The 14,044-nt window shown below is 43.1% G+C and overlaps 1 protein-coding gene across 2 annotated transcripts in view; it reads right to left on the reverse strand.

Moving 5' to 3' along the window:
- The window catches only part of VPS13A (vacuolar protein sorting 13 homolog A), a 370,607-nt gene that overhangs the window by 169,764 nt on the left and 186,799 nt on the right, over positions 1 to 14,044 (reverse strand). For both annotated transcript variants that reach the window (XM_073633920.1, XM_073633912.1), the window contains exon 31: positions 6,867 to 6,970. In XM_073633920.1, the coding sequence (XP_073490021.1) occupies positions 6,867 to 6,970 (104 nt within the window). The remainder of the gene's footprint in view (positions 1 to 6,866; positions 6,971 to 14,044) is intronic.

A 14,044-nucleotide genomic window follows, 5' to 3' on the forward strand; every position in this document is an offset into this window, starting at 1 on the left:
AAAACGCCTGTCTATGTTAGTCTATGTCTTCATGCCCACCTAGGCGTTTTTGAGCTGCAAATGGCATAGGCGTTTTTAAGCTGTAAAAAAAAAAAACCAGGACCAGTGGGTTCTGAGAGATGTATTTTCAGCTGTAAAAATACTCTAACGCTGATAAATGCTCAAAAACGCTCAAAAATGACGCTCACCAACGTTTAACATTTTTGATCCATTGAAAAAAAAAAAAAAACGCTAAAAACCGCTAACGTGGAAAAACGCTAAATAATGCTATTGCAAAAACATTGAAAAAAGCTGAGAAAAGTAAAAAAAAAAAAATCACTGCAAAGCTATTGGCGTTTTCATAACGTTATTTTAACATCCCGTGTGCATGAGGCCTAAGGCACCCATGGTCAGTACAGGTCCCTCACTCTACAAATGCCACAAAAACATACTGTTGACTTACTTTGTAAAAATAATGTACTTATTATTATTAGGATAGAAACTATTTTACAAAATCAGGATATCTTGGGAAAATAAAAATGCTAAAATACAAGACTTTTTAAAGGTGGCACTGTAAAAAGGTCTAACTTGTAATTGTACTGATGATTCTAAAAAGATGGATTCCTATGATAAGCAGCTGCCCACAAAGTTAGATTTATTATTATACAGGATTTATATAGCAGCAACAGTTTGCACAGCACTTTACTACATGGGGGCAGACAGTTCAATTACAATACAATTCAATACAGGAGGGATCAGAGGGCCCTTCCTGCTCGTTAGAGCTTACAATCTAGATATATATACACAACTATAAGGCATCTAATGCCAAGGACCTAAAGTGAAACTTTAACTTAAAAAAAAAAAGGAAACAGGCAGAATTATTAATGTAGAAAAGACATATACTATGAGGTTGATTTATTAAAGGCAGTTGCGCTAGATCTGAAAGGAAGCTCTGCTGGTTTCTATCATGCATACATGTGCAAGCAAAAATGCTATTTTTTATTTTCCTTGCATGTTCCCCTCAGATCTAGAGCAACTGCACTTGCAGTGCACAGACTATTTGCCTTTAGTAAATCATCCCTATTGTCTCTTCTGCGTTAAAGTTACTTACCTGCCTGTCTGCACAGTACACAGAGCTGCGCATGCACAACTAAGTGTAGAATTGCCAAGATGAACTCTCCTGTAGGCGTGGGAGTGATGTCATCTTAGCCCGGCCAATGGAAACAGCCAGGGATCGATACCCAAAGCTGGTGGGCTGGAGATGTCAGTGGTCAGCAGGGAGCACCAAGACATCGCAGCGCTGAACAGAAGGCGAGTATAGCTTTGCTTTAACCAGTTGCCGACCACCGTACGATGATGTACGTCGGCAGAATGGCACGGGCAGGCAAAAGGACTTACAGGTACCCCCGGTGCCTGCGGCGGTCAGCAAATCTTCCCCGGAGATCAGAGGTGAGGGGGAGGCCATCCATTCGTGGCCCCCCCCCCCGCGATCGCTCCCAGCCAATGGGATCATTCCCCTGCCTCTGTATTGTACACAGAGACAGAGGAAATTATGTCATCTCTCCTCGGCTCGGCATTTTCCATTCCGGCGCCAAGGAGAGAAGACTGGAATGTGAGTGCACCAACACACACACACACAGTAGAACATGCCAGGCACACATTACACCCCCAATCCCCCCCCCCGATCACCCCCTCCCACCCCCCCCCCGGTCACACTGACACCAAGCAGTTTTTTTTTTTCTGATTACTGCATGGTGTCACTTTGTGACAGTTAGTGTGGTAGGGCAGTTAGGGTTAGCCCCCTTTAGGTCTAGGATACCCCCCTAACCCCCCCAATAAAGTTTTAACCCCTTGATCACCCCCCGTCGCCAGTGTCGCTAAGCGATCATTTTTCTGATCGCTGTATTAGTGTCACTGGTGGGAGGTAAATATTTAGGTTCGCCGTCAGCGTTTTATAGCTTCAGGGTCCCCCATATACTACCTAATAAATGTTTTAACCCCTTGATTGCCCCCTAGTTAACCCTTTCACCACTGATCATCGTATAACTGTTACGGGTGACACTGGTTAGTTCGTTTATTTTTTATAGTGTCAGGGAACCCGCCATTTATTACCGAATAAAGGTTTAGCCCCCTGATCGCCCGGCGGTGATATGCGTCGCCCCAGGCAGCGTCAGATTAGCGCCAGTACTGCTAACACCCACGCACGCAGCATACGCCTCCCTTAGTGGTATAGTATCTGAACGGATCAATATCTCATCCGATCAGATCTATACTAGCGTCCCCAGCAGTTTAGGGTTCCCAAAAATGCAGTGTTAGCAGGATCAGCCCAGATACCTGCTAGCACCTGCGTTTTGCCCCTCCGCCCGGCCCAGCCCATCCAAGTGCAGTATCGATCGATCACTGTCACTTACAAAACACTAAATGCATAACTGCAGCGTTCGCAGAGTCAGGCCTGATCCCTTCGATCGCTAACAATTTTTTTGGTAGCGTTTTGGTGAACTGGCAAGCACCAGCCCCAGGCAGCGTCAGGTTAGTGCCAGTACCGCTAACACCCACGCACGCACTGTACGCCTCCCTTAGTGGTCTAGTATCTGAATGGATCAATATCTGATCCGATCAGATCTATACTAGTGTCCCCAGCAGTTTAGGGTTCCCAAAAACGCAGTGTTAGCGGGATCAGCCCAGATACCTGCTAGCACCTGCGTTTTGTCCCTCCGTCCGGCCCAGCCCAACCAAGTGCAGTATCGATCGATCACTGTCACTTACAAAACACTAAACGCATAACTGCAGCGTTCGCAGAGTCAGGCCTGATCCCTGCGATCCCTAAAAGTTTTTTTGGTAGCATTTTGGTGAACTGGCAAGCACCAGTGGCCTAGTACACCCCGGTCGTAGTCAAACAAGCACTGCAGTAACACTTGGTGACATGGCAAGTCCCATAAGTGCAGTTCAAGCTGGTGAGGTGGCAAGCACAAGTAGTGTCTCGCTGCCACCAAGAAGAAGACAAACACAGGCCCGTCGTGCCCATAGTGCCCTTCCTGCAGTATTCACCAATCCTAATTGGGAACCTACCACTTCTGCAGCACCCGTACTTCCCCCATTCACATCCCCAACCAAATGCAGTCGGCTGCATGAGAGGCATTTTCTTTATGTCCTCCCGAGTACCCCTACCCAACGAGCCCCCCAAAAAAGATGTCGTGTCTGCAGCAAGCACGGATATAGGTGCGACACCCGCTATTACTGTCCCTCCTTTCCTGACAATCCTGGTCTTTGCATTGGTGAATGATTTGAACGCTACCATGCACTAGTTGAGTATTAGCGTAGGGTACAGCATTGCACAAACTAGGCACACTTTCACAGGGTCTCCCAAGATGCCATCGCATTTTGAGAGACCCGAACCTGGAACCGGTTACAGTTATAAAAGTTAGTTACAAAAAAAAAGTGTAAAAAAAAAAAAAAAAATTAAAATAAAAAAAAAAAATAGTTGTTGTTTTATTGTTCTCTCTCTCTCTATTCTCTCTCTATTGTTCTGCTCTTTTTTACTGTATTCTATTCTGCAATGTTTTATTGTTATTATGTTTTATCATGTTTGCTTTTCAGGTATGCAATTTTTTTATACTTTACCGTTTACTGTGTTTTATTGTTTTTTTTTGTCTTCAGGTACGCCATTCACGACTTTGAGTGGTTATACCAGAATGATGCCTGCAGGTTTAGGTATCATCTTGGTATCATTCTTTTCAGCCAGCTTTTACAAGCAGTGGGAGGGAATGCCCCCCCTCCCCGTCTTCCGTGTTTTTCTCTGGCTCTCCTGTCTCAACAGGGAACCTGAGAATGCAGCCGGTGATTCAGCCAGCTGACCATAGAGCTGATCAGAGACCAGAGTGGCTCCAAACATCTCTATGGCCTAAGAAACCGGAAGCTACGAGCATTTCATGACTTTATCACACTGATCTTGGTGTGGTCAGATGCTTTGAGGGCAGAGGAGAGATCTAAGGTCTAATAGACCCCAATTTTTTCAAAAAAAGAGTACCTGTCACTACCTATTGCTATCATAGGGGATATTTACATTCCCTGAGATAACAATAAAAAGTAAGAAAAAAAAAAAAAAATGAAAGGAACAGTTTAAAAATAAGATAAAAAAGCAAAAAAGTAAGAAAAAAAAAAAAAAAAAAAAGCACCCCTGTCCCCCCCTGCTCTTGCGCTAAGGCGAACGCAAGCGTTGGTTTGGCGTCAAATGTAAACAGCAATTGCACCATGCATGTGAGGTATCACCGCGAAGGTCAGATCGAGGGCAGTAATTTTAGCAGTAGACCTCCTCTGTAAATCTAAACTGGTAACCTGTAAAGGCTTTTAAAAATGTATTTATTTTGTTGCCACTGCACGTTTGTGCGCAATTTTAAAGCATGTCATGTTTGGTATCCATGTACTCGGCCTAAGATCATCTTTTTTATTTCATCAAACATTTGGGCAATATAGTGTGTTTTAGTGCATTAAAATTTAAAAAAAGTGTGTTTTTTCCCCAAAAAATGCGTTTGAAAAATCGCTGCGCAAATACTGTGTGAAAAAAAAATGAAACACCCACCATTTTAATCTGTAGGGAATTTGCTTTAAAAAAATATATAATGTTTGGGGGTTCAAAGTAATTTTCTTTAAAAAAAAAAATAATTTTTTCATGTAAACAAAAAGTGTCAGAAAGGGCTTTGTCTTCAAGTGGTTAGAAGAGTGGGTGATGTGTGACATAAGCTTCTAAATGTTGTGCATAAAATGCCAGGACAGTTCAAACCCCCCCCAAATGACCCCATTTTGGAAAGTAGACACCCCAAGCTATTTGCTGAGAGGCATGTCGAGTCCATGGAATATTTTATATTGTGACACAAGTTGCGGGAAAGAGACAAATTTTTTTTTTTTTTTGCACAAAGTTGTCACTAAATGATATATTGCTCAAACATGCCATGGGAATATGTGAAATTACACCCCAAAATACATTCTGTTGCTTCTCCTGAGTACAGGGATACCACATGTGTGAGACTTTTTGGGAGCCTAGCCGCGTACGGGACCCCGAAAACCAAGCACCGCCTTCAGGCTTTCTAAGGGCGTAAATTTTTGATTTCACTCTTCACTGCCTATCACAGTTTCGGAGGCAATGGAATGCCCAGGTGGCACAAACCCCCCCAAATGACCCTATTTTGGAAAGTAGACAGCCCAAGCTATTTGCTGAGAGGTATAGTGAGTATTTTGCAAACCTCACTTTTTGTCACAAAGTTTTTTGAAAAAAGAAAAAAAAAAAATGTTTTTTCTTGTCTTTCTTCATTTTCAAAAACAAATGAGATCTGCAAAATACTCACCATGCCTCTCAGCAAATAGCTTGGGGTGTCTACTTTCCAAAATGGGGTCATGGGGTCGTTTGGGGGGGTTTGAGCCACCTGGGCATTCCATGGCCTCCGAAACTGGGATAGGCAGTGAAGAGTGAAATCAAAAAATTACACCCTTAGAAATCCTGAAGGCAGAGATTGGTTTTCGGGGCCCCGTACACGGCTAGGCTCCCAAAAAGTCCCACACGTGGTATCCCCATACTCAGGAGAAGCAGCTAAATGTATTTTGGGGTGCAATTCCACATATGCCCATGGCCTGTGTGAGCAATATATCATTTAGTGACAACTTTGTGCAAAAAAAAAAAAAAATTTGTCACTTTCCCGCAACTTGTGTCAAAATATAAAATATTCCATGGACTCAACATGCCTCTCAGCAAATAGCTTGGGGTGTCTACTTTCCAAAATGGGGTCATTTGGGGGGGGGGGGGGGGGTTGTGCCATCTGGGCATTTTATGGCCTTCAAAACTGTGATAGGTAGTGATAAGTGAAATAAAAAATTTACACCCTTAGAAATCCTGAAGGCGGTGATTGGTTTTCGGGGCTCCGTACGCGGCTAGGCTCCCAAAAAGTCCCACACATGTGGTATCCCCGTACCAGCAGCTGAATGTATTTTGGGGTGCAATTCCACATATGCCCATGGCCTGTGTGAGCAATATATCATTTAGTGACAACTTTTTGTAAATTTTTTTTTTTGTCATTATTCAAATCACTTGGGACAAAAAAAATTAATATTCAATGGGCTCAACATGCCTCTCAGCAATTTCCTTGGGGTGTCTACTTTCCAAAATGGGGTCATTTGGGGGGGTTTTGTACTGCCCTGCCATTTGAGCACCTCAAGAAATGACATAGGCAGTCAAACTAAAAGCTGTGTAAATTCCAGAAAATGTACCCTAGCTTGTAGACGCTATAACTTTTGCGCAAACCAATAAATATACACTTATTGACATTTTTTTTACCAAAGACATGTGGCCGAATACATTTTGGCCTAAATGTATGACTAAAATTGAGTTTATTGGATTTTTTTTATAACAAAAAGTAGAAAATATCATTTTTTTTCAAAATTTTCGGTCTTTTTCCGTTTATAGCGCAAAAAATAAAAAACGGCAGAGGTGATCAAATACCATCAAAAGAAAGTTCTATTTGTGGGAAGAAAGGGACGCAAATTTCGTTTGGGTACAGCATTGCATGACCGCGCAATTAGCAGTTAAAGCGACGCAGTGCCAAATTGTAAAAAGTGCTCTGGTCAGGAAGGGGGTAAACCCTTCCGGGGCTGAAGTGGTTAATATAACAGTACAATCTTTAAAACATATTTTTTTTTTAAGTTACTGAAATTTCTTTTATTATGTCAATAGTGTTATTCTGGATGTGAGCCACACTGCTGGGCATTTTTATCTGAACTGACAGTGTGACCAAAGCACGAGTATTCAAAATTTTCACCCTGTCCTCTACTTTTCTGCATGGAATAAGACCATAGTAAATACATACATATGCACATAAACAAATACTAAAGAAATGCACCTTTTTATATAGGGCACCACTGTCAGAATCTAGGATTGCAATGTTTTTCAATTTTGCCAGAATTTCCGTGGATTTCTTCTTCATTGTTACTTTTGCATCAAGCCCTAAAATTAGAAAGTGACTCTTAATTCCAATCTATTTGAAAATTATTTTGTAAAAGTGATTAGTTATGGCAGACAGTAGGACTGAATACAATACAATCATAAAAAAATAAGTACACCTCTTGAAAAGGATTGACTTTTTCAACATATTTGAATATGCAAACATTAGATCTTTATTCAAACAGTGCCTACTGATAAAGGCGATCTACCTAGATAAGAAAACAAGAAAAAAATAGGATTTTTATTACAGCTTATCTGTAAAATCCTTTTCTTGGAGTACATCATGGGACAGAGAGCCTTAAGTAATTACATAATGGGTTATAGGCTACCTTCAGGTGTCGACACTGGTAAACCCAATCAAGGAAGTTCACTCCCTATATAACCCCTCCTCCTTCCAGGAGCACATCAGTTTTTGGAGCAAAGTAATATACTTAATCCTAAAAGAGGGGCGGGACCTCTGTGTCCCACGGTGTACTCCAAGAAAAGGATTTTACATGTAAGCTGTAATAAAAATCCTGTTTTCTTTATCGTACATCATTGGATACAGAGCCTTAAGTAATTACTTAATGGGACATCCCATAGCAATGCTACTTGAGGGGAGGGAGAAACAACCCACGGGGTACAACCAGATTTGAGGATTTATACTGCTGCCTGCAGTACACTGCGTCCGAAGGCGATATCCTCATACCTCCTTACATCCACCTGATAAAACTTGGTGAATGTATGCACTGAAGACCAAGTTGTGGCCTTAAAGATCTGAGCCATGGAGGCCTGGTGACACACTGCCCAAAAAGCACTAACCGACCTGGTAGAGTGCGCCTAAACTTGAAAACGAGGGAATCTTATCCCTTGAATTATAGGTTTAAATTATGACTTGTCGAATCCACTAAGCGACAGTGGATCTTGATGCTGCCTGTCCTTTCTTAGGACCCTCTGGCAGAATAAATAAGACATCAGTCTTACAAATCTGAACAGTTATCTAAAAATAGATTTTCACTGCTCTCACCACTTTAAGACAATGCAGTGACTCTTCGTCCCTGGAACATGGTTTTGGAAAAAATTATGGCAGGACAATATCTTGGTTCGGGTGAAATTTGAAACCACTTTAAATAAAAAAGTCTGGACGAGGGCGTAACACCACTCTGTACCCCATGACAATATTAAATATGGCTCTTTACAATTAAGAGCAGCCAATTCCGAAACCCTCCTTCCTTAGGATATAGCAACCAAAAATACCAACTTCCTTGTCAGAAGGACTAGGGGAATGTGTTGTATTGGTTCAAATGGCTGTTTTTTGTAACACAGACAAAACTAAGTTCAAGTCCCAAGGGTTCAAGGAAGGTTTGACGGGCGGAATAAGCCACGTCACCCCCTGTATAAAATCCTGGACTACAGAATAAGTAGCAAGTGGTCTTTTGAAATAAGACCGATAAAGCGGAGACTTGGCCTTTAATAGTACTCAAGGCCAATTTCATTTCTACCCCTAATTGTAGAATGGCAAGAATTCTGCCTATGATATAGCTCTGAGGGTGCCAACCCTTGGATTCACACCAGGAAACATAAGCCCTCTGGATTCTATAGTTCTGGAAGCTGGCTTCCTTGCACTAATCAGGTTAGAGATAACTGACCTGGAAAGCCCACGTTTCTTCAGAATGTGGTTTTAATAGCCAAGCAGTTAAATTTAGAGACCGTAAGGTAGAATGGAATATCGGTTCCTGTGAGAGCAGATCTGGCCGTAGTGGGAGGGACCATGGGCCCTCCACTGCCATCTTTACGATTTCTGCACACCATGACCTTCTGGGCCATGCTGGTGCCACCAGAATTACCGGCTTTCTTTCCAGCTTGATCCTGCAAAGAAGTCGAGGCAGCAACTGAATAGGGGAGAATGCATAGATCAGTGAGAACTGATCCCATGGGGTCACCAACGCATCCGTTCCACATGCAAATGGATCCCTTGTTCTGGCCACAAAGTTGACTAACTTCATGTTGAACCTGGACGCTAGAAGATCTATGTCCGGAGTGCCCCATCTTTGGCAAACAGCCCAAAATATGTCAGGGTGAAGAGACCATTCCACTGGGAATAACTGCTGGCGACTCAAGTAGTCTGCCTGCCAATTCTCTAAACCCGGAATGAAGACTGCCGATAGGCACGGAACATTCCTTTCTGTCCAAGTTAGAATATGGTTCACCTCTCTCTGCGCTGAGAGACCTTCAGTGCCCCCTTGGTGATTGATATAGGCCACAGCTGTGGCATTGTCGGATTGAATCCTGACAGGACAATCCCGTAACCTGAAAGTCCAGGTCTTTAGAGCCAGACGTACTGCCCGAATCTCTAGGATATTGATGGACAAGGTTCTTTTCGGTTTTTGACCACTGTCCCTGGACAGTTGTCTTTTCTAGTACTGCTCCCAGGCCTGAAAGGCTGGCATCCGTCGTTGCCACCTTCCAGATGACTGGTCTGGTCTGAAGGATTTTCCTTTCAGTAGATTCTGGGTTAGTAACCATCAAGTGAGGCTTTGGGACACACTTGGGGACAGCTGCTTTTGGCAAGTCTAAAGCTTGAATTGTTTTTTTCCAAGCAGACAGTATACTGTTTTGCAACAGTCTTAAATGAAACTGGGCATAGGGAACTGCTTCGAATGAAGCCCCCATAGTTCCTAGCAACCTCATGCAAAGGCAAATGGAAGGGTCGCCATCAGACCTGTCCATTCGTACCAACTCTCTTATGGAGTTGATGCAAGAACACCCTTTCCTGGGCTGTGTCTATGATCAGACCCAAGTACTCCAGCTTTTTTAGCAGTATTAAGGAAGATTTCTCTACGTTGAAAATCCAACTCAACTTTTCAGATCATTGGTTGTAGTGTGTACGCTTTGCACCAAATGAGCAACCGACTGATCTATTAGCAATAGATCGTCTAGGTGCACCAAGACTGTTATGCTCTGTGCCCTTAACTTGGCTAGAGGTGGGGTCAGCACTTTGGTGAACACCCAGGGTGCTGTGGCTAGCCCGAAGGACAGGGCTACAAACTGTAAATGCTGCTGTTCTAACTTGAACCGCAGAAACCTTTGATGAGTGGGAAATATATGGACATGCAGATATGCATCCCTGATGTCGATTGATGCCAGAAGTTCTCCTCCTAGAAGGATAGAAACTAACCCAGACCTTGCTCCTTTGTGGGGATCTGTACGATCACCCTTTGATATATTAATCAGTCTAGTGCTTGAAACAGAGATTGTCCTTTCTCTGGATCTTTGGGAACGCTTAACCTCAGGAAGCGAGAAGGTACCAGCATTACCGTGGAGATGACCCATCTGTCCTGATTTTTTCAGACTTCTGAAAACTGCAAAAGTCTTCCCCCCACCTTGGTGAGGGGGGTTGCTTCTTCATAATGAGGCTTTAGGATTCTGGCTTGCAGGTTTCCGACCCCAGGACTTCTTTTGAGCCTGGGTCTGACTCTGAGATCTTCCTCTAGAGTGTGACGGCGGAGGCCGTCGCCCCTGCCTAGAGGTGGAAACCCCTGGCGTAGGGGAAACAGCCCATTTAAATGAAGGGCGTTTATACTTTCTTTTGACTGGCAAAAGAGTACTTTTCCCACTAGAAATTGTTTGGATATATTTGTCCAAGTTTTCTCCAAATAGTCGCTCCCCATGAAAAGGGAGCCCAGTTAGGAGATCTTTACATGGTGCTTGAGCTGAAAAAAATTTTTAGCCATGGGATTCTACGCATATGCACAAGCGTAAGGCGGGACGCCTGGTGAATCTTTAATAGCATCTATGGCAAAGCATAATGCTTTTGGTAGTTCAGCCAAATCCCGAGCTTGTTGTGCAGGAAGCTCTCTAAGGGCCTGTTTAAATTGGTCCTTTAGGGATTGACAGACGCTTATTGCAGTGACTGCAGACTGAGTAATGGCACCTGCCATGGAAAAAGTAGATCTTAACAGGGATTCCAACTCCTTATCTGTTGGATCCTTTAAGCATCTTTGCATTGTCTACTGGACAAGTTAGGCCTTTATTCACATTGGAAATCGCAGCATCAACTGCTGGTATTTACCATCTTTTGGAGAATTTCTCCTCCAGGGGATAGAGAATCCAGGGGAGGGAGAAAATACTTTTCCGGGTGATCCCAGTCAGCAAAAAATAAGCTGTTCTAGTAATGCATGCGCAGGAAACGCATGCAAAGGTTGAGAGGGTTTTAAGGAACCCAAGGAAGAAACTGAACTTTCAGGAGACTGTTAGGGGTAGCATGAAAGTAGAAGATCCATCTCCATAAGAGATTGTATCAGCAATTCCTCAGATTTGAGAGGCTGAAAAAAGGCTCATCTACCGTTGTTTCCTCCACAGAGGAATCATCATCAGTTTGTTCTTCCTTCTGATCATCATGGATCTAGCACAGTTCCTATCCATTTGAATGGAGGATGCGATTAAAGCCGCTATTCTTTCTTCCAGGCCCTGCAGGGAGGAGGAAAGGACATCTTCAGTCACGTATACAGGGGCTGAGATGTGAGCAGCAGTTGCACCATCAATTTGTTCCAAATGGCTCACCCTGGCTTGCCATAACTGGCAATTCAGGCAAGGATGACAACATGGAAATGCGACTCGGGATCCTAGCGCCTGGGGGTGAAACCTTTATGTGGTGTCTTTTTTGGTAGGCATAGCCCTAAGTACAAAAACAGAGGCACTATACAAATTGAACTTAATAGCTGAAAATAGTCATGACATTTAAAGCCACTATAAAATTCAGCCTAGTGCTGGGAAAGAGGTTTCGTTCCTGTATCAGGAATGCCAGTTTGCAACCCTCACATGTCCCACAGCTCTTGTGTCCTTGTGTTGCAGGCTGCTTGTTTTCTCCTCGTCAGCCGAGGAGAGACTGTCACAGCTGTGTTGTATTTGTTTTTAGCCTGCCGTGTGTCCTCGTGGATGTTCACGGCATCTGGCTTTGGCCCCGCCCCCTCCGAGAAAAAATTCTGCCCCTTTTTACTTTTAAAATGTTCTCGCACTGGTGCGCAGTGTTTTCGGGTCCACCAACCCAACACGGGGGGGGGAGCAGGAACCCATCCAGCAGCAGGCTCAAAAAACAGTAAAATCAGCCACAGTTAAAATAATAAGCGGTATTAGCGGGGCCTCCACAACCCCCCCCCCCTTGCGGCGCCATCAGGGAGAAGAAAACACTTTTGCAGCTTTCTCTTACCTTGCAGATTCTCTCTCTACACGCTGCAATGCAATCAGACATGGACTGAGCTTACAGTGATGACAACAGAGTAAGGTATGTGCATGGATTCCCTCTAGTGGAGATTTAAGGCATGACAACATTTTTTCCCTATTGGAAGAAATACATAGATATTTTTAATACCTTCTTCCCTTACTTTATCCTCGCCGCAGGCTTTGCTGAATTAACAAACAATCCAACCTTCACCCATCAGGGCGGGCTGCGTAAAAAACCTTCAGGGACTGGGTCCCTAAAACGGGGTTCCAACTGCCCTGGACCTGTAAAGCACCCCATCAGGAAGTTTAGGTAATGTAGCAAGACCTAGGCCCTGGGTTCCTGGGGTGCAGCCCTACAGAGAGGAATTACAGGCAAAACCTCGTGCTTTGGATACGAGGCCCCAGGTACCATCACTTTAGGCCTCAATAGCACTTTGAATGGCTCTGGCCTATGGAAGCTATTTAAATCCAGCATGGATCCCTCCTGGAGCTCCTCAGAGCACATCTTCACTCATGACCAGCACCTTTAGACACTGGCGAAAAAACTGATGTGCTCCTGGAAGGGTTATATAGGGAGTGAACTTCCTGGATTGGGTATACCAGTGTCCATCACCTGAAGGTGGCCTATAACCCATTAAGTAATTAGTTACGGCTCTGTGTCCCATGATGTACGATAAAGAAATTGTCCTTTTTAACATTTACTCAACAAACTTATCAATAGAGTGTGAAGTATATCCTATGCAACAAACACTGGTGTTGCTCCCTTTAGCAGAAATTTCTTGTAAGCATTTTGTGGCCACCAGCCTCTGACACTGACATGCAAATTTCCTTCAGTTGCAAGTTGTTTGTGGGTTTCCTTGCATGAACTGCCCATTTCAAAACCTATGCACACAATTTCCAAAGAAATCAAATCAGAGCTTCGACAAAGGCAGTCCATCACCCTCTATTTTTTCCTTTTTGAGCCATCCCATGGTGGATTTGCTAGTGTGCTTCAGATAGTTATTTTGAAAGACTAATTTATGGTACAACTAACTATTGGACGAATGGCTTCACATTCTCATTAAGCACACTTTCATATGATTAAGAAAGTATAATTCACTTGATAAGCTTCCCAGATCCTGAAGCAGTAAAGCATCACCAAGTCATAACATTTCCACCACCATGCTTTATAATTGTTATGAGGTTGTCCTACTCAAATACTGTTTTCTGTTTTCAGCAAACGTGTGTACTGTTACAATTATCAAACAACTATCTTTGGTTAATTAGTCTTCATTCCATTCCTTCAGAAGGCATGATTTTTGATTATACTGTACAGTGTCTTTAAAAAGTATTCATACCCCTTAACATTTTCCACATTTTGTCAAAAAAGTAAATGTATTTTATGTATTAGACCAACACAAAGTGGCATATAATTGTGAAGTGTAAAGAAAATGATAAATGGTTTTTAATTTTTTTTTCAAATAAATATGTGAAAAGTGTGGCGTGCATTTGTATTCAGCCCCCCTGAGTCAATACTTTGTAGAATCACCTTTCGCTGCAATTACAGCTGCAAGTCTTTTTGAAGATGTCTCTACCAGCTTTGCACATCTAGAGTGAATTTTTGCACATTCTTCTTTGCAAAATAGCTCAAGCTCTGTCAGATCGGATGGAGAGCGTCTGAACAGCAATTTTCAAGTCTTGCCACAAATTCTCAATTGGATTTAGGTCTGGAATTTGACTGGGTCATTCTAACACATTAATATGCTTTGATCTAAACCATTTCATTGTAGCGCTGGCTGTATGTTTAGGGTCGTTGTCCTGCTGGAAGGTGAATCTCTGCCCCAGCCTCAAGTCTTTTGCAGACTAAGGTTTTCTTCTAAGATTTCCCTGCATTTG

Source organism: Aquarana catesbeiana, linkage group LG01 (genome assembly GCF_042186555.1).
Source record: "Aquarana catesbeiana isolate 2022-GZ linkage group LG01, ASM4218655v1, whole genome shotgun sequence".
NCBI lineage: Eukaryota > Metazoa > Chordata > Amphibia > Anura > Ranidae > Aquarana > Aquarana catesbeiana.